Consider the following 21,983-nt stretch of genomic DNA (forward strand, 5'->3'; position numbering starts at 1 on the left):
CCCCTCGTTGTTTGGTGAAATTTGTTCAATTTGTACAGATTGACTTTTATTTAAAGTAGCATCAATACAGTTAGTACATAAATTTCTATTGGGCTCCACTTTGGCGTTAGTACAAATAGTACAGGTCTCATCCTCTGAATCAGACATGTTTAACACACTAGCAACTAAACTTGCAACTTGGAAATATTATTCAAGTAAAATACAATGAAAAAACGTACTGTGCCTAAGAAGCACAGAAAGATATATGACAGTTGAAATCAATAAACTGAAAAGGTTACAGCATCAAACTTTGTAAAACAAAACACAATTTTAGCAAAGGCTTGTTCCCATTAGCAAATAATAACTAACCCTGATGGCATAAAAAAGTTAAAGAATAAACGTTTTTTATCACAGTCAACTACAATCTCACAGCTCTGTTGTGAAGATTACTTCCCTCAAACAAGCTTTGAAGACCCCTGAGTTCTGTAGAGATGAACCGGAACATGCATGAAAAAACAATGAGTTTCTGACTGAAATTTTGATGCGTAGCAAAAGCGCCAAAAAAGGACCCCTCCCCCTCACACACAACAGTGAGAGAGATCAGTAAACTGTCAAAATTAGATCAAGCAACTGCCAAGTGGAAAAATAGTGCCCAAACATTTTATTCACCCAGTACCTCAGAAAATGAAAACGATTTTACATTCCAGCAAAAACGTTTAACATAAATTAGTAAAAAGCCTGTTGCTTGCAAATAGGCTAAAGTTTTATATACACAGTGTAATTCCAGTGAAGTACCATTCCCCAGAATACTCAAATGTAGAATATACATACATGATATTATATCGGTATAGCAGGATTTTCTCATCAATTCCATTGTCAGAAAATAAAAACTGCTACATACCTTTTTGTAGAATAACCTGCCCGCTGTCCCCTGATCTGAAGTTTACCTCTCCTCAGATGGCCGAGAAACAGCAATATGATCTTAACTACTCCGGCTAAAATCATAGTAAAAAACTCTGGTAGATTCTTCTTCAAATTCTACCAGAGAAGGAATAACACACTCCGGTGCTATTAAAAAATAACAAACTTTTGATTGAAGAAATAAAACTAAATAAAATCACCATAGTCCTCTCACACATCCTATCTAGTCGTTGGGTGCAAGAGAATGACTGGGAGTGACGTAGAGGGGAGGAGCTATATGCAGCTCTGCTGGGTGAATCCTCTTGCACTTCCTGTTGGGGAGGAGTAATATCCCAGAAGTAATGATGACCCGTGGACTGATCACACTTAACAGAAGAAAATAAAAAGATAAAAATGCTAGGAGGACTAAGTAGCCGTCCAATAAGCAGAACCATGAGATCTCATGTCAGAGACCCAAAAAGATGTCACTGTACTCGAACTGAGCCATAAATCTGAGGAGGCTCGTGTCCCACTGTCTCCTAGAACCAGCGAAAAAACACTCCTCCACCAGCAAGGAGGAAGTTATCAGCTTCCACAACCTTGCACTCCCCAGATATGATAACAAATTAAAAAAACGTAATTAAATTGCCGGCCCAGCTGCAGGCAGAGCCCTAGCAAAAATGACTGAACACCTGAAATAATAGAACCTCTGGAACTGGAGCACAAGCAGAGAGCATAAACTGCTTGCGAAAACACATACCAGAGAAAAGAACCGCAGCTGGTAACCATCTGCAACTTTCCGCTTGCCAGGCAGCTAAGCTAACCAACAGGCTATCTTTGCAGGCTGCCCCTTCAAACAAGAACTAGTTAGACTGCCCCTTCACCAGCTCATTCTATAGGGGAAGAAGAATACTCCAGGATCCCAAAGAGAGTCAGGACAAGCTAGCTCCTCTCGACAAGAAAAGAGGGAGACCTCCACACCTAAAAAAGGAGACGGGGAACCAGGTACAAGCTGAAGGAGAAGACAAAAAACCCTTAAAAAAAAAAAAACAACTCTCAGCTAGGTTCAAGTGACCCCTCGCAATACGCCCCAGAAGAAAAGATTCCAAGCCGCAAAGAGACCTTGACCCGGTAGATCTCTGCAACAAGGGAACTCTCATGGCAGTGGAGCCTCTAATCGTGATTACGAACTCGCAGGCAAAAATGGAGCAACAGTCTCACTGACGCCCACTCCAGATAGGATCGCGCTATCCTCGAAAAAGAGTGACATGGCCGAAAGAAAGAAGGTTAAAAGAGACCTCAAGTAAGAAATCTGCCACAGCAGGATCCAAATTCCAAGCCTACAGCTTGCTAGGTCGGGAACCAATCCCCTAGGCCACTTAGTCCAGCGGACCTCAGCTGAGAAACTCAATCTGCTTTCCTCAGACACACATTCTAAACTCTGGATAGTCAGCTCAAAAAGATGATCGTAAGGCACATCCGTTCCGGAAGAGCACGCTTAGAGAATGGATTGCTGCCAAGTGCCGTAGTGGGCATCCGCCCGCCACCAAATTCAAGACCCTCCCGTCTACGCAGGAGGAACTCTAGTTTTTAGCAATTCCTCTGGAGCAGCACAGACACCTGTGCACTAGTTCCACTGGGTCATGATCCCAGGACCTTCTGCGTGTTACGCAGATAACCACTATACTATGGGACTTTGCTCACCAAGAAAACACTTTCATCCTGCTGAAAACAAAACTGCCCCGGGGAACTAGGATAAAATCCCCAAACACCAGGAGATCTGGACTGAACACTGGAGAACGATTCTCCAACTGGTAATTCAAAAAGACTGCTAAGAAAGAGACAAAAACCCAATGCTATGTCGAAGACTCGGCCTGGGCTTAACACCACAGCGCCAACAAATACCTGAAGGTGCATTGGAGGGCAGAACCCGATTATGTAATTCTAACTTCATAAGCACTAAGGCAAATATCCTTCCTGTCTGAAAGATCACGCATATAAAGGATCCAACCTGGGGCCAACACCGGAACTTAGGTCTAGGTCCACCTCTGAGGATAGACCAGTCACCAACACACAACAGTGTGCTGACACTGCGAAATGTACCGGGGCAAGACTCCAAAAGTCACCTAGTCCAGAAACACGGAATGAACAACTCAACTCCATCCTCTGAGACCCCCAGACTCATATGATCCAGTATCAAATGCCCATCCAGAAGAACCTAAGACAGGTCCTGCCTGTCCTTAAGTAAAGATGGGCCTGCTCTGTCTGGACCAAAATAACTAGAAAGAGCTCATTCTCTAGAGTAGAAGGGAAGAACAAACTTAACTGTTTACCCAAAACAGGTCCTGCCCGTCATCAAGGTAATGACACATCTTGCCATAAAAAACAAACAAATGGCAAATTATTAAGTTCCAGCAGTGCTAGGAAAACTGAGAATAAACAAAATAAGGAAAATAAGTTCAGAGGCTTAATTTTCATCTCTAGATAAATCGAGGGAGTCATCACCCCGAACAGAGACCTAGAGGCTTCCATCGGAAGACTCCAACCATCACGACCATCAAAGTCGATACGACCAAAAACAACCCAAATGATGAAACTTCTTCGTAAAAGGAATTTCCACAAGAACCCCGAGCTCTAAAACCAAAACTATCCAAAACGGATTAGAAAAAAAAAAGTTAGACGCACAAAAAGGGACGTCAAAAAGGGTGTGCAAACTAAAACAAAACATGTCTTGTCTGTTATACAACACAACCCCCTCCTAGAGCTCAGGACTAGGATTCTATAACTTTATACAAATAGACGATAAAGAAGAGGCTCCAATCCTTTCTACTCGCCTAATCAAGATCGTTATCTGATTTAGAGGACTGAGATACACCTGACGGATCAGGACTGGCAGTCTCTAACATCGCCAAAACCTCTCTCAGAAGTAAACGCAGGCATGCCATTCTAAATCTAAATGCCAAATTCCCCTCAGTCGGAGGAGTCAAATCAGGCGACTCCGACCCCGAAGGTTCTACCTCTGAAGTCTCAGAGGGAACCGCATCCCCAGATGAATGATCAGGCACAATCGTCATTTTACACAACGGCTCATGGGTAGGAGAGCCCGGATTAACCCTTCCCTTGCATGTAGCAGGGAGAGTTAAACTCGCTAAAGCCATAGAGATGGCCATGCGAAACCTCCAGTGGAAAAAAGGCTCCCTCAGACGAAGGAGTAATGATACATAGGGGAACTGCATGTGTAGGAGAAGATTCTAGGGAACGCACCTCATGGGACGGCTCAGTGGTCTCTAACATCTCAACATTGTTTGAAGAGAACACCCTATTGCTTCATACAGAACATAATTGAGTGAGCTGGTCTACCCAGGCCTCCTCACAGCATACGCAAGTTTCAAAATCTGTATCAGAGGAATCCTCTAGAATATCAGAATCCTCCTAATTCTAATTAAAAATTTTAGCCAAAAAAACAACTGACACCTTAAACCCCCAATGGCTGGGGCATCCACCACCTCCTATGACCCAGACAGGTAGAAAAATGAATTCTTCTCCACAGCCACTCAGTCAGGAATCGCAAATGGAAAACAAGACATGACAACTCCCAGTCACATGGTGCCTCATGCAGAACCGCCCTACTAAGGTAAAGCGCGCCAGCTTAATAAAACTGTGCAGCTCTATAACAACCTGTATGTTCCGTATCAGCCTATGAGCCCAAAAACATAAATTATGCTTACCTGGTAATTTCATTTCCATTGGTGGGAGGAGAGTCCACTACTTCATTCATTACTTGTGGGAATTAAGAACCTGGCCACCAGGAGGAGGCAAAGACACCCCAGCCAAAGACTTAAATACCTCACCCACTCCCCAGTCATTCTGCAAAGGGAACAAGGAACAGTAGGATAAATACCAGGGTATAAATAGTGTCAGAAGATTATTAATAAATTTAGGTCCGCCCACTGGAGAAACCGCCGGGTACAGTGGACTCCACTCCTCCCACAGATGGAAATGAAATTATCAGGTAAACAAAATTTATGTTTTCCATCTTAATAGGAGGAGAGTCCACTGCTTCATTCATTACTTGTGGGAACAAATACTCAAGCTCTAGAGGACACTGAATGAAACTATACTGAGGGCACCACAGCCTGCAGAACTTTTCTCCCGAAAGCTGCTTCCGCTGAAGCAAAAACGTCAAATTGATAAAATGTTTGCAAAAGTATGTAAGGAAGACCAAGTAGCCGCCTAACAAATCTGCTCCTTGGAAGCCTCATTCTTAAAGGCCCAAGAAGAGGCCACAGCTCTAGTTGAGTGAGTCGTAATCCTCTGAGGAGGCCTAAGTCCCACTGTCTCATATGCCAGACGGTTCATACTCCTCCACCAAAAAGATAGAGAAGTGGCAGAGGCCCTTTGTCCCCTGCACTTCCCTGAATACACAACAAATAAGGACAAAGTCTGTCTGAACTCCTTCGTGGAGTGAAGATAAAACTTCAATGCCCGAACCACGTCCAGATTATGAAGTAACCTCTCCTTCGAAGAAGAAAGGTTAGGACACAAAGAAGGAACTACTATTTCCTGATTGATGTTATGACTCGACACCCCACCTTGGGAAGGAATCCCAATCCAGTGCGAAGAACAGCCTTATCGGAATGATAAAAACAAAGTAGGGAGGCTCACATTGCAAGGCCGCCAACTCAGAGACTCTGTGCGCCGATGCAATAGCCAGTAATAATAGGACATTCCATGAAAGAACCTTAATGTCAAGTGCATGCACAGGCTCAAACGAAGCCCTCTGCAAGACCTTAAGAACCAAGTTTAAGCTCCAAGGAGGAGCCGGATTCCTGAAAACAGGCCTGATCCTAACCAATCCTAACAAAGGACTGAATGTCAGGAAGCTCCACAAGCTTCTTATGCAACAGTACAGATAAAGTTGAGATCTGTCCACTTAGGGAACTGGCGGCAAGACCCTTATCCAGACCGTCCTGGAGAAAGGCCAAAATCCTGGATACCCTGACCCTATGACAGGGATATCCTCGTTCCATACACCAGGACAAGTAGGTCCTCCACACCTTGTTGTACATGCGTCGAGTGTCCGGCTTCCTGGCCTGAACGAGTGTGTCAATCACTTTTTCTGAAAATCCTCTCTTGGCTAAGACTAGTCGTGTAATCTCCATGCAGTGAGCTTCAGATAATCTAGATTTTGATGTAGAAAGGGACCTTGAACCAGCAGATCCCTGCAACAAGGTAACTTCCACGGTGGAGATGATCTGTTCAGAAGATCCGCTTCCCAGTTTTCCACACCCAGAATGTGAATCGCTGAGAGCGAAAAAATTGTGAATCTACGCCCACTCCAGAATCCGAGATACTTCCCTCATGGCTAGGGAGCTTCATGCCCCCCCCCCCCTGATGGTTTATGTAAGCCACCGAGGTAATGTTGTCCGACTGGAATCTGATGAATTGGGACAACCCCAGAAGGGGCCAAGCCCTCAGAGCGTTGAATACCGCACAAAGTTTCAAAATATTTAATCGGTAGACTTGATTCCTCTTGAGTCCATCTGCCCTGTGCCTTTCTGGCAACCCAAACAGCTCCCCATCCAGATAGACTAGCATCCGTGGTCACAATCTCCCAGGTTAGTCTCAAAAAGGATGTCCCCTATGACAAGATAGGGACTCCCTCAACGGTCTGTTTAGAGATATCTGTTGGGCCAGATCTGAATGATCGCAGTTCCTTAGTCTCAACATGCACAGCTGAATAGGTCTGAGATAGAACCTGGCAAATAGAATGACATCTATGCTGGATACCATGAGTCCAAGCACCTCCATAACCTGGCCACAGATGTCTTGGGGGATGTCTGAAGAGCTAGACAGTTGGACACAAGCTTGCAGCGTCTCTGATCTGACAAAAATATCTTCATGGCTGAAGAATCTATTATTGTACCCAGGAATTCCACCCTGCTGCTGGGGACCAACAAACTATTTTCTTTGTTTATCTTCCACCCGTTAGACCGCAGGAGAAGGTGAATAGCTCGAGTGATCCTCCGCAAGTTTGCAGGACGGAGCCTGGACCAGGATATCATCCAGATAAGGTGCCACTGCAATTCCTCTGGCTCTCGTTACTGCAAGAAGAGCTCCCAGAACCTTTATGAAGACTCTTGGGGCAGTCGCCAGAGCAAACGGAAGGGCCACAAACTAGAATTGCTGGTCCAGAAAATCTTAAACCTGAAGTAATCCTTGTGGATTGGAACGTGAAGCTAAGCGCCCTTTAGGTCTATAGTCATGAACTGCCCCTCTTGAACCAGGGCAAAATTGACCTGATCGTCTCCATCTTGAACGACAGAACTGACAAAAAATTGTTTACAGCCTTTAGGTCCAGAATAGGACGGAAGTGCCCTCCTTCTTTGGGACCACAAAAAGGTTTGAATAATATTGAATAATACCCCAGGTCTCTTTCTGCCAGAGGGACTGGGACGATTACTCCGAGAAATGAGAGATCCTTCACACACCCAAGGAAGGCGTGTCTCTTTTCTGGACTTGAAGATATGTTTGACAGGAGGAATCTTCCTCTGGGCGGATAAGATTTAAAACCTATCCTGTAACCCTGGGATGCGACCTCCAGTACCTAAGGGTCTGTAACGTCTCTTCTCCAGGACTCCGCAAAAAGATAGTCTGCCCCCTACATGATACTAAGATGGACCGGGGGCCACTTCTTCATGCTAACTTTGATTCGGCGGGCTTCTTATTTGCTTGGACTTGTTCCAAGACCCTTTGGACTGCTCAGACTTTGCGGCAGGCGGCTGGCGCTGAGACTTGTCCGCACAAAAGGGATGAAAAGAAGACCCCTTAGGATTAGCCATCTTATCCTGAGGCAAGAAGGCACCCTTGCCACCCGTGACCGTAGATATGATAGAATCCAGGCCTGGGCTTAGGGATTGAAGGTTCCACAGGTAGCTTTTGTTCCGGAACCTCTAACGTAGCAAGCACCTCTTTCAGCAGAAAGCGCAAATGCTCCATCTTGAATTTGAAATCTGGCTCCTCCGCGGACCCAGAAGTGACATCCTCCGATAAGTCGGAGTTGTCCTCCTCAGTGGATAATCTGTCAGAGACATCCAGCGGAGTCGAAGACCCCTGAGACAGATAGAAGTGCCGTACCTTCCACTTAGTAGGGCGAGGCATCCCATTAATGGCCACAGAAACCTCCGTCTGTAATTGACTGTCGAAGTCTGGAGGCCAAAAGACCCCTCGCGCAGGAGGATTAGTAAGGCCCTGGGGATCTGCTTGTGTAATCGGAGATGATTGCAGGGAACGAACCTCGCAGGGCGGGAAGCCCTCAGAGGGGGACGGTTCAGTCATACTAAATACCTTGTTCTTTTTGGAAATAGCAATATTGTCAAAGCATGTGGAATAGAGTTGCGTAGGCGGTTCGACTGGAACCTCCTCACAATATACAGTGTTAATGGGTTTGGATAAAGAGTGAGTATCCTCTAACATATCAGAGTCCTCCATTGCTTGCGCCTTTATTACGGACTTGATCACAAATAAATGGCACCTTTATATCCCAATGGCCGGGGCATTCACCACCTCCTATGACCCGGACTACAAGAAACAGCTGTCGTCTCCTATAAATGCAGGTCAAGAAAGAGGAAGTTGCAGAGGCCACCCCTGGTCACATGGAGGGCCATGCAGGACCGCCCCTGCACTCGAGAGGATGCGCCAAAAAAGCCTGCCTCAATCTCTCGCTAATGAACTGTGTTCCACACGGACAGAGCCTCATCTTACACAAATGCAGTAGAAAAAAAACACAATAAACAATATTATGCATAATAATATCCCCCCTGTTCAACAGCCCCCTTCCGAGGGTATTACCCTAGATTCTATAAAAATAAAAGGAGCCACACTGTGACCCTGTCTTCACACGTTTTTATATATAAATGAAACTATCTTAACAGAATCAATGACGTGGAACAGGAACACGGTCCTTCAAGTGTGACAGGGTAGTAGCATTGCTCCTGACATGACTTGAGAGAAGAAAAGCAGGCAGCTAAACTCGTCAACGCTGATTGCTAAGGGAACTGTTAAACTGAGTCAGGATGGTTTCGCAGAAAGACTCTACCTGCATCTCCAGACTCTAACTTTCACCCATGCTCTCACTGAGAGGCTGACAGGACTACTTAAAACTCCAGTCCCATTTCGAAGGGTACTACCCTCCATAAGAGACTACTCCGAATCTTCCGACAGTTCTCTGCCAACCTCCTGTGATGAAAGGCAAAGAATGACTGGAGGATGAGGGGAGTGGGGGAGGTATTTAAGCCTTTGGCTGTGTCTGTCTCCTTCTGGTGGCCTGGTTCTTAATTCCCACAAGTAATGAATGAAGCAGTGGACTCTCTTCCCATTAAGATGGAAATGTCTCCTACACATACAAAGTCAACATCACATAAACATGATTAACAAAACCCCACTGTTCAATAATCCGCCTCAGGAGATATTAACCCTTGATTCCATAAAGATAAAGGAGTCCCACTGAGACCCTGTCTTCTATCGTTAACATGTGTGTAAAAAATGAAACTATCTTACCGGAATCTATGCCGTGGAACAGCGACAAGTTCCTTTAAGTTTGACAGATTGTAGCCGCGCTTCTGACATGGACTTGAGTGAAGAAAGCAGGCAGCGAAACTCGTCAACGCTGATTGCTTAAGGAGCTGTTAATATGACGAAAGGCAAAGAATGACTGGGGGATGAGGGAAGTGGGGGAGGTATTTAAGCCTTTGGCTGGGGTGTATTTGCCTCCTCCTGGTGGCTAGCTTCTGTATTCCCACAAGTAATGAATGCAGCTGTGGACTCGCCCTGTATTTAGAAGAAAAAAGGTCCTAGGGAGAACACGGTTTCAAGTGTGTATCAATTTATTTGTTATATGGGGAGTACAATAGTTTTCTACACTAATCCAATTTATTCCTTTAAACTTTGAGTCTTAGTGGATAAAATATTCACAATTTTCATAACCTTTCAATTGAAGAGCCCCTATTTTTTAAAATAAGGTGTCTCTTGTATTTATTGATTTAATATTTGCTCTGAAAAACAAACTGTTTCAGCACCTTCTCCATTTAACTTTAAACCTGGTGTGTAATAGGTTGAATACACTGTAGGGTCAAGGATCTGTCATTTGAAAAAGGAGATGTTCCTCAAAAATGACAGTGTCTGCCAGAATAGGAAACTGACAATTTTATATCAACAATTGCAGATATGGGTGGGACAAGTTCCCAGGAAGGAAACATGTCTGCCTGCAATCACCACCAAGCTCTCTTGTGCAATACCTGCACCTGCTCTAATGACCACAGCTTTTTAAATTGTGACCCTGCACCACAAAAGGTTCCATAAGTGAGTCCCATGGTGCCATTTCTACACAGTACACATGACAGCATGTCAGGCGATTTTCCTTTTTTCTATGAAAGATATTATGACACTTTAGGTTGAATTAACTGCTTATCCCTAACTCCATAAATCTGTATAAGCCAGTGTGCCTCTTTTTATTTTTGGCTTTTTTTCCCCCATTCAGGCCACTGATTATTATGTGACAATTCAAGTAACTTGCATAGTGCTTCATTTAAAAAAACAAACAAAAAACCCCCCACTTTTTTATTCAGTCATCTCTTATTTTCCATGCCCCTTACAAATAATGCAATATCTGATCTAAATTTGAAAAGAATGAAATCAAATTAGAAAGTCAATGCAACAAATGATCAATTTCCTCTCAACCAAACCATTAATTCATTAAATTGGATGAGCAAGTCATATGGTTAGTTGCAGCTCTGTCATCTTACAGGATATCATGCAGACAAATTAAATAATGATATAAAAAAAGAAAAGATAGATTACCTAAAGTAAAGTTGAATAAAAGGGTATAGACGTCTGCAATAGTGTTTTCATATCAAACTTTTGGAGATACATGATGCATTTATTATAATCAACTTTTTGGTGACTGTGAATGCACTGCCAATCATGGAGAAAGCTTTTACATGTAAAAATAAAACAAGCATATTTGATGCCTGCTGGTTTCAGTGACTTGTACTGCGTACTACACCCAGTAATCCACACACATTCATTGCTGCTTTCACAGTGAATATAATTACCATAACCAGCAATGCAGGTCAGACAAATAACAATGCATTTTAAAAGGCTTTCATCAAAAGGACCCTCTATATTCCTAATAAATAACTCACAACCCATTTCAACTACACTATTGCTTTAAGTCAACAAAGGGATTATTTATAATAATTTTAAGAGAGTTCTTAACCTCAGAAAACTTCAGAATGATTTGTAATAGGATTAATGGATTTGTTATTTCGCTCCCCTCTTTTTAAACCTCACTTCGGGAAAAGCATGTTTGACCTAGTCGAGATAGTAACATGCAATGCAAGCCTGGATTTGAGCTCCTGTTAGTTTTTAAAAGATGAGTTGGTAACAGGGCGCAATCTTTTCAGGAGTTGTTTAACTTGAGCAGGATCAATACCAGTGTTCCATCTAAGGCATCTAAAGTTTGTGAGCGGCCCAACAGTGAAAAAGTTAAAAAGGTAACAATACCTTGTCCTCTGCTTTGTGTAGTGTTTGCCAACTGCAGGGTTTGGTTCACTAATTAACTGTTTTACTACTGGGCAGTTCACAAAAGTAGTGCAGCAATGCACTACTGGAAGCTAGTTGTACACATAGGTAAGCCAATCCCAAGCTAGCTCCCAAGCCTACCTAGTTATGGTTTTCAACAAAGGATACCAAGAGAACAAAGCAAATTAGATAAAAGTAAAATTGAAAAGTAGTTTAAAATAAAAAACTCAGAGGTGAAATGTTTATATTTATACTCCATATGAAATAGCTCCACAACAATGTGGTTTTAACAGTAGCTACCTTCTTAAGAGCAGTAATGTCTGTGAAAAGAGCCTTGAGTGCACTCCCTTTACCAACCCCCACAAGTAGGGTCTTTACAGGAGCAGAAATCCTGTTGCTGGTGACTAATGCTCAAAAGGAGAGTAATATTTTATTCATGTATTTTTTTTTCTTTAACTGTTTTTGTATATAGGTCTTAAAAGATGTATGGAAAGACTGTGCTATGGTAATTGGAAGCTTAAAGGGACATTAAACACTTTGAGATGGTAATATAAATTAATAAAATCATATAAATAAGAAAAGTCTGCAATATACTTCCATTATTTATTTTGTTCCCTTTTCCTGTAATTCAATTCTGAAATTGTGAGATTTTCACTTCCTGTTGTAAATGGAAGTGAAGAACACTGTTATATTCCACTCAGCCATTGACTGCAAAATCTGTTTATAACTGTCCCTAATTGGCCACAGCAGAGAAGGTAACCTAAGTTACAACATGGCAGCTCCCATTGATTTTTAGACACTAAAACTTTACACTTATTTTGTCACAATTTAAACTTGAAAAAAATTGAAACTTGAAAAAATACATCTACATGTTATTCTCTTTGAATGCATCATTCTAGCATTTGTTTAGTGTTTAATGTCCCTTTAAAGAGTCTCCTGTATCAAAGATTTACATTTATATCAAACTTTGGAACCTGGAGGAATATTAAGGAGAATGGAAACATTTTTAGAAGCCAGAGATGCTTGTATATAGCTATAATGTAAAATAACAAGCATAATGCTTTTTGGAAGCAGAAGTTATCTGAAGATTGTTGAAGCCCACCTATATATAAATGTATAATAGTCTTATTTGACAATGTTTAAAGGCAAGGACTGACCCATCAAGATGTAGAGGAAACCTATGTTTGTAATAAAGAAGAAAACTTACATTATGCTTACCTGTTCACAGCTGCATTCATTGCTTTTGGGAATTTAGAACCTGGCCACCAGGAGGCGGCAAAGACACCCCAGCCAAAGGCTTAAATACTCCTCCCACTTCCCTCATCCCCCAGTCATTCTGCTGAGGAACAAGGAACAGTGGAAGAAAAATCAGGGCGAAAAGGTGAATAGTATGATCAAAACACGGACCAAATAAAAAATCATCCAGACACCACTGTTGACCCAACAGAGAGAAAAAAAAACTCCTCATAGAGGAGCACACTCCGTCTGAAAGACAAGTTAGGCCTTAAAGTTTATAACGAGTAATGTGGATGAGAACTCTGGCCTACCTGCTTGCAAGCCCAATGAGCTAGCCCCTATGTTGCAACATAGGGTCCCTGAAAAAAAAACTGGGTCTTCCCGAACCAGTCCATCGGAACCTAAGTCTCCAGACATCCAAGAAGGATCCAAGACGAGAACTCCAGACCCGGGACCCAGAATCGTCCTAGAACAAACGACCCTCAGGGAACACAAGATACCCCATCATAAGCAATCAGATCTCACAGGGGATGAGAACCGGGAAACCAGGAGAACAAGTACAGGACTCACTCGTAATTCCCAGCCCAAAGGGAAAAGAACACCCTTAGCCAGGGGTCAACACCCCCCCAGCAAGGTACTAGGCCGCGACAAAGTCACACAATTTCTCTAGAGCCCAAAAGGCCCCAAGGGCAGAACTAAGGGAAATGAAAAAGAGAACAGAGTCACCTGAAAGAGAGTAGAAGAAAGGCTAGCCTCCATAATCCTTTAAACGTCCAGAGGACCACACCCAAGGGAGAATAATGCTAAGCATCACGAACCCAGGCAGAGAAACATCCCCTAAGCAAAAAGCTTGGAAAAAAGAGACAACACCTCCTATCGCCCCTGATATGGAGAAGACTAACTCCTGAAGGAAGACAGAGCCTCACGGCCTTCACTTCCTAATTAAGCAGCCAAAGCCGCCACAAAAACCGGACAAAGTCCAGAAAGTCTCGACCCAAAGGAAGAGAACCTTTCAAAGGAATAAGTCCTAAAATGACACTTCCAAAGAGACCATGAAAGGCAAAACCGTAAGAACGGCGGTATGAAGAACCCAAGTCCTCCAAGCCTCCAACCCACAACGGGAAGGAACACTCTAGTTCCCGAAAAATTCCCGGCCCACTAAATTGAAAGGCGAATGAGGACTGAACCAATCCCCCATGCCCCTAAGCAACCACTGATCCTCAAGTCCTCTCAGGATGCTAGTTGAAGCTTGTAAAACAAGACAATCACATAATCATATTGTGATCACTGGGCGCCCTCACTGGACATAAAAAGGTGCCACGTGTCTGAACTAGGCCTCAAAGACAGAAGGATTTGTACCCAGTCAGGACCAGCCTGAAACAAAGGGCACCAGCACTGTCAAGGCCAAATAGAGTCTCCCCCGATGAGGAAAGAGAGGAAAGTTCCCAAAGGAAACATCACACCAAAACATGAGCTTTAAACCAAATAAAAATCATCCTCACCGGATAAAAAACATAATTTATGTAAGAACTTACCTGATAAATTCATTTCTTTCATATTAACAAGAGTCCATGAGCTAGTGACGTATGGGATATACATTCCTACCAGGAGGGGCAAAGTTTCCCAAACCTTAAAATGCCTATAAATACACCCCTCACCACACCCACAAATCAGTTTAACGAATAGCCAAGAAGTGGGGTGATAAGAAAAAAAGTGCGAAGCATATAAAATAAGGAATTGGAATAATTGTGCTTTATACAAAAAAATCATAACCACCACAAAAAAGGGTGGGCCTCATGGACTCTTGTTAATATGAAAGAAATGAATTTATCAGGTAAGTTCTTACATAAATTATGTTTTCTTTCATGTAATTAACAAGAGTCCATGAGCTAGTGACGTATGGGATAATGACTACCCAAGATGTGGATCTTTCCACACAAGAGTCACTAGAGAGGGAGGGATAAAATAAAGACAGCCAATTCCTGCTGAAAATAATCCACACCCAAAATAAAGTTTAACAAAAAACATAAGCAGAAGATTCAAACTGAAACCGCTGCCTGAAGAACTTTTCTACCAAAAACTGCTTCAGAAGAAGAAAATACATCAAAATGGTAGAATTTAGTAAAAGTATGCAAAGAGGACCAAGTTGCTGCTTTGCAGATCTGGTCAACCGAAGCTTCATTCCTAAACGCCCAGGAAGTAGAAACTGACCTAGTAGAATGAGCTGTAATTCTTTGAGGCGGAATTTTACCCGACTCAACATAGGCAAGATGAATTAAAGATTTCAACCAAGATGCCAAAGAAATGGCAGAAGCTTTCTGGCCTTTCCTAGAACCGGAAAAGATAACAAATAGACTAGAAGTCTTACGGAAAGATTTCGTAGCTTCAACATAATATTTCAAAGCTCTAACAACATCCAAAGAATGCAATGATTTCTCCTTAGAATTCTTAGGATTAGGACATAATGAAGGAACCACAATTTCTCTACTAATGTTGTTGGAATTCACAACTTTAGGTAAAAATTCAAAAGAAGTTCGCAACACCGCCTTATCCTGATGAAAAATCAGAAAAGGAGACTCGCACGAAAGAGCAGATAATTCAGAAACTCTTCTAGCAGAAGAGATGGCCAAAAGGAACAAAACTTTCCAAGAAAGTAATTTAATGTCCAATGAATGCATAGGTTCAAACGGAGGAGCTTGAAGAGCTCCCAAAACCAAATTCAAACTCCATGGAGGAGAAATTGACTTAATGACAGGTTTTATACGAACCAAAGCTTGTACAAAACAATGAATATCAGGAAGAATAGCAATCTTTCTGTGAAAAAGAACAGAAAGAGCGGAGATTTGTCCTTTCAAAGAACTCGCGGACAAACCCTTATCTAAGCCATCCTGAAGAAACTGTAAAATTCTCGGTATTCTAAAAGAATGCCAAGAAAAATGATGAGAAAGACACCAAGAAATATAAGTCTTCCAGACTCTATAATATATCTCTCGAGATACAGATTTACGAGCCTGTAACATAGTATTAATCACGGAGTCAGAGAAACCTCTATGACCAAGAATCAAGCGTTCAATCTCCATACCTTTAAATTTAAGGATTTCAGATCCGGATGGAAAAAAGGACCTTGAGACAGAAGGTCTGGTCTTAACGGAAGAGTCCATGGTTGGCAAGATGCCATCCGGACAAGATCCGCATACCAAAACCTGTGAGGCCATGCCGGAGCTATTAGCAGAACAAACGAGCATTCCCTCAGAATCTTGGAGATTACTCTTGGAAGAAGAACTAGAGGCGGAAAGATATAGGCAGGATGATACTTCCAAGGAAGTGATAATGCATCCACTGCCTCCGCCTGAGGATCCCGGGATCTGGACAGATACCTGGGAAGTTTCTTGTTTAGATGAGAGGCCATCAGATCTATCTCTGGGAGCCCCCACATTTGAACAATCTGAAGAAATACCTCTGGGTGAAGAGACCATTCGCCCGGATGCAACGTTTGGCGACTGAGATAATCCGCTTCCCAATTGTCTACACCTGGGATATGAACCGCAGAGATTAGACAGGAGCTGGATTCCGCCCAAACCAAAATTCGAGATACTTCTTTCATAGCCAGAGGACTGTGAGTCCCTCCTTGATGATTGATGTATGCCACAGTTGTGACATTGTCTGTCTGAAAACAAATGAACGATTCTCTCTTCAGAAGAGGCCAAAACTGAAGAGCTCTGAAAACTGCACGGAGTTCCAAGATATTGATCGGTAATCTCACCTCCTGAGATTCCCAAACTCCTTGTGCCGTCAGAGATCCCCACACAGCTCCCCAACCTGTGAGACTTGCATCTGTTGAAATTACAGTCCAGGTCGGAAGAACAAAAGAAGCCCCCTGAATTAAACGATGGTGATCTGTCCACCACGTTAGAGAGTGCCGAACAATCGGTTTTAAAGATATTAATTGATATATCTTCGTGTAATCCCTGCACCATTGGTTCAGCATACAGAGCTGAAGAGGTCGCATGTGAAAACGAGCAAAGGGGATCGCGTCCGATGCAGCAGTCATAAGACCTAGAATTTCCATGCATAAGGCTACCGAAGGGAATGATTGAGACTGAAGGTTTCGACAGGCTGTAATCAATTTTAGACGTCTCTTGTCTGTTAAAGACAAAGTCATGGACACTGAATCTATCTGGAAACCCAGAAAGGTTACCCTTGTTTGAGGAATCAAAGAACTTTTTGGTAAATTGATCCTCCAACCATGATCTTGAAGAAACAACACAAGTCGATTCGTATGAGACTCTGCTAAATGTAAAGACGGAGCAAGTACCAAGATATCGTCCAAATAAGGAAATACCACAATACCCTGTTCTCTGATTACAGACAGAAGGGCACCGAGAATCTTTGTGAAAATTCTTGGAGCTGTAGCAAGGCCAAACGGTAGAGCCACAAATTGGTAATGCTTGTCTAGAAAAGAGAATCTCAGGAACTGATAATGATCTGGATGAATCGGAATATGCAGATATGCATCCTGTAAATCTATTGTGGACATATAATTCCCTTGCTGAACAAAAGGCAATATAGTCCTTACAGTTACCATCTTGAACGTTGGTATCCTTACATAGCGATTCAATAATTTTAGATCCAGAACTGGTCTGAAGGAATTCTCCTTCTTTGGTACAATGAAGAGATTTGAATAAAACCCCATCCCCTGTTCCGGAACTGGAACTGGCATAATTACTCCAGCCAACTCTAGATCTGAAACACAATTCAGAAATGCTTGAGCTTTCACTGGATTTACTGGGACATGGGAAAGAAAAAAATCTCTTTGCAGGAGGTCTCATCTTGAAACCAATTCTGTACCCTTCTGAAACAATGTTCTGAATCCAAAGATTGTGAACAGAATTGATCCAAATTTCTTTGAAAAAACGTAACCTGCCCCCTACCAGCTGAACTGGAATGAGGGCCGTACCTTCATGTGAACTTAGAAGCAGGCTTTGCCTTTCTAGCAGGCTTGGATTTATTCCAGACTGGAGATGGTTTCCAAACTGAAACTGCTCCTGAGGACGAAGGATCAGGCTTTTGTTCTTTGTTGAAACGAAAGGATCGAAAACGATTGTTAGCCCTGTTTTTACCTTTAGACTTTTTATCCTGTGGTAAAAAAGTTCCTTTCCCACCAGTAACAGTTGAAATAATAGAATCCAACTGAGAACCAAATAATTTGTTTCCCTGGAAAGAAATGGAAAGTAGAGTTGATTTAGAAGCCATATCAGCATTCCAAGTCTTAAGCCATAAAGCTCTTCTGGCTAAGATAGCCAGAGACATAAATCTAACATCAACTCTAATAATATCAAAAATGGCATCACAGATGAAATTATTAGCATGCTGGAGAAGAATAATAATATCATGAGAATCACGATTTGTTACTTGTTGCGCTAGAGTTTCCAACCAAAAAGTTGAAGCTGCAGCAACATCAGCCAATGATATAGCAAGTCTAAGAAGATTACCTGAACATAGATAAGCTTTTCTTAGAAAAGATTCAATTTTTCTATCTAAAGGATCCTTAAACGAGGTACCATCTGATGTAGGAATGGTAGTACGTTTAGCAAGGGTAGAAATAGCCCCATCAACTTTAGGGATTTTGTCCCAAAATTCTAACCTGTCAGGCGGAACAGGATATAATTGCTTAAAACGTTTAGAAGGAGTAAATGAATTACCCAATCTATCCCATTCCTTAGCAATTACTGCAGAAATAGCATTAGGAACAGGAAAGACTTCTGGAATAACCGCAGGAGCTTTAAAAACCTTATCTAAACGTATAGAATTAGTATCAAGAGGACTAGAATCCTCTATTTCTAAAGCAATTAGTACTTCTTTAAGTAAAGAGCGAATAAATTCCATCTTAAATAAATATGAAGATTTATCAGCATCAATCTCTGAGACAGAATCCTCTGAACCAGAAGAGTCCAAAGAATCAGAATGATGGTGTTCATTTAAAAATTCATCTGTAGAAAGAGAAGATTTAAAAGACTTTTTACGTTTACTAGAAGGAGAAATAACAGACAAAGCCTTCTTTATGGATTCAGAAACAAAATCTCTTATGTTATCAGGAACATTCTGCACCTTAGATGTTGAGGGAACTGCAACAGGCAATGGTACATCACTAAAGGAAATATTATCTGCATTAACAAGTTTGTCATGACATTTAATACAAACAACAGCTGGAGGAATAGCTACCAAAAGTTTACAGCAGATACACTTAGCTTTGGTAGATCCAGCAGGCAGAGGTTTTCCTGTAGTATCTTCTGGCTCAGATGCAACGTGAGACATCTTGCAATATGTAAGAGAAAAAACAACATATAAAGCAAAATAGATCAAATTCCTTATAAGACAGTTTCAGGAATGGGAAAAAAATGCCAAACATCAAGCTTCTAGCAACCAGAAGCAAATGAAAAATGAGACTGAAATAATGTGGAGACAAAAGAGACGCCCATATTTTTTGGCGCCAAATAAGACGCCCACATTATTTGGCGCCTAAATGCTTTTGGCGCCAAAAATGACGCCACATCCGGAACGCCGACATTTTTGGCGCAAAATAACGTCAAAAATGACGCAACTTCCGGCGACACGTATGACGCCGGAAACGGAAATGAATTTTTGCGCCAAAAAAGTCCGCGCCAAGAATGACGCAATAAAATGAAGCATTTTCAGCCCCCGCGAGCCTAACAGCCCACAGGGAAAAAAGTCAAATTTTTGAGGTAAGAAAAAATATGATAATTAAAGCATAATCCCAAATATGAAACTGACTGTCTGGAAATAAGGAAAGTTGAACATTCTGAGTCAAGGCAAATAAATGTTTGAATACATATATTTAGAACTTTATAAATAAAGTGCCCAACCATAGCTTAGAGTGTCACAGAAAATAAGACTTACTTACCCCAGGACACTCATCTACATGTTTGTAGAAAGCCAAACCAGTACTGAAACGAGAATCAGTAGAGGAAATGGTAAATATAAGAGTATATCGTCGATCTGAAAAGGGAGGTAAGAGATGAATCTCTACGACCGATAACAGAGAACCTTATGAAATAGACCCCGTAGAAGGAGATCACTGCATTCAATAGGCAATACTCTCCTCACATCCCTCTGACATTCACTGCACGCTGAGAGGAAAACCGGGCTCCAACTTGCTGCGGAGCGCATATCAACGTAGAATCTAGCACAAACTTACTTCACCACCTCCCTTGGAGGCAAAGTTTGTAAAACTGATTTGTGGGTGTGGTGAGGGGTGTATTTATAGGCATTTTAAGGTTTGGGAAACTTTGCCCCTCCTGGTAGGAATGTATATCCCATACGTCACTAGCTCATGGACTCTTGTTAATTACATGAAAGAAATAAAAGATAAGGCAACCCGTAGGTTATCGCCCAGGAAGAACGGACAAACCCGCAGGACCAGCCCAACAGGGGTCCGAGACTTCCAAGCTCATAACTGAAAGAGGATACACAATAACAAAGACTATAAGAAGATTACTTCATCCCTTTATGTCTATGTATACAAGCCAGTTGAAAAGTAAGACTGAGAATCCCCAGACCCATTAATAGTGGGATCCTCCAGCAACGCCAAAAACGTGCCTTAGTCGGACACAAAGGTGCGCCAGTCTATAATGAAAGGCACAACATACCTCTGCCGGAACAAAAGGAAACACAGGCCCTGAAGGTTGACCCTTTGAGGCATCAGGGGCAGTCGCTCTCCCGGAAGGCTGAACTGGACCAGGCGATGCCATGCCTGACGAGCCCCGGTTAACAAAACACAGACAATATCGTAAGCACACTCCCGGGAGGTGCAGATGCGCCAGCAATATGGCAATGCGGAACCGTGTCATAATCTCCGGTGGGAACAGGCCACACTCCCTAGAAAGGATAAGTAGCGTTTGAGTTACCTGCATGCGTAGTAAGAGTTGATGGTAGGGAATTCGTCTTGTGAGAAATAGAATCCCCAGAGACAGATGACTCAGTGGGTACCCGATTCCCCGATCCCGAGGAACAGAGCACTCTAAGAACTGGCATTTGGAACATAACTGATGGGCATGTATCACCCGGGCCAGTTCAAATTCTTTGCAAGAAATAGAGTCTGAATCAGACACATCCTCCATAACTGGGACACGCCGCCTCCAGAGAACCAGACACCAGCGGACCAGGATTTCTCCGTCGCCACGCGGTCAGAAAAACGGAAATGGGGTCACAAGGTAAACTGGGCAGTTCATACAAAAGCGTGCCTGACCGAAAAGGCCGCGTCCCTAGACAAAGGCTGTTATGTTCCAAAATAGCCATGAGCAAAAGCAACACTACACAGTAGCAGACAGAATCACATAACAAACATGATTATAAACCCCCCTGTTCAATAATCCCCCTCAGGAGATATTAACCCTTGATTCCTAGATACAAAAAGGAGCCTCACTAAGACCCTATGTTAAAGTTATCCCCTCTCTCGGATAAACAGTTGAAATTACAATACATCCATGATGAAAGTAAAATGAAACAATCTTACCGGAATCTACGCCGTGGAACAGAAACACGGCCCTTCAAGTGTGACAGATAGTAGCGTCGCCTCTGCCATGGACTTGAGAGAAAAAGGCAGGCAGCGAAACTCGTCAATGCCGATTGCTTGTGGAGCTGTTAATATGAGTAGGGATGGTTTCGCAGAAAGACTCTCCCTGCATCTTCGGACTCTAACTTTAACCCATGCTCTCACTGAGAGGCTGACAGGACTACTTAAAACTCCAGTCCCATGCCGAAGAGTACTACCCTTCAAAACAGACTATCGAAAACTTCTGACACTTCTCTGCAAACCTCCTGGGATGAATGGCAAAGAATGACTGGGGGATGAGGGAAGTGGGAGAAGAATTTAAGCCTTTGGCTGGGGTGTCTTTGCCTCCCCCTGGTGGCCAGGTTTTATTTCCCAAAAGTAATGAATGCAGCTGTTGACTCTTTCCATTTATGAAGAAAATACAATTTAGAACTTTATAATTCTAACTGCAGAAATGTGCAACATAATACATGAAAAAGGGTGTCTGAACGAGTATGGGGGCTGGCTAGCCTTACCGTTTGGGGTTTTGCTCATTTCCTTTGTCATGTCCATGCTTTATCATTTTGTAGCGCCCATGCTGTACTGATGGCCGAGATATCAACATGCCACTAAGTGCAACTCTGTGGAAAAAAAAGAAGGAAGTTACAATCAGATTGCTGAAGCATAGCTATAAAAAGATTACTGTGAGATATTTTCCACTTCCTGACTACCTTCA

At 42.5% G+C, this 21,983-nt stretch overlaps 1 protein-coding gene across 3 annotated transcripts in view; it reads right to left on the minus strand.

The window, feature by feature from the left end:
- LOC128639107 (beta-1,4-galactosyltransferase 3) overlaps positions 1-21,983 on the minus strand; it is a 443,577-nt gene that overhangs the window by 94,724 nt on the left and 326,870 nt on the right. For all 3 annotated transcript variants that reach the window (XM_053691263.1, XM_053691264.1, XM_053691265.1), the window contains one exon: positions 21,784-21,888. In XM_053691263.1, coding sequence (XP_053547238.1) covers positions 21,784-21,888 — 105 coding nt within the window. The remainder of the gene's footprint in view (positions 1-21,783; positions 21,889-21,983) is intronic.

Source organism: Bombina bombina, chromosome 8, assembly GCF_027579735.1.
Source record: "Bombina bombina isolate aBomBom1 chromosome 8, aBomBom1.pri, whole genome shotgun sequence".
Classification (NCBI taxonomy): Eukaryota; Metazoa; Chordata; class Amphibia; order Anura; family Bombinatoridae; genus Bombina; species Bombina bombina.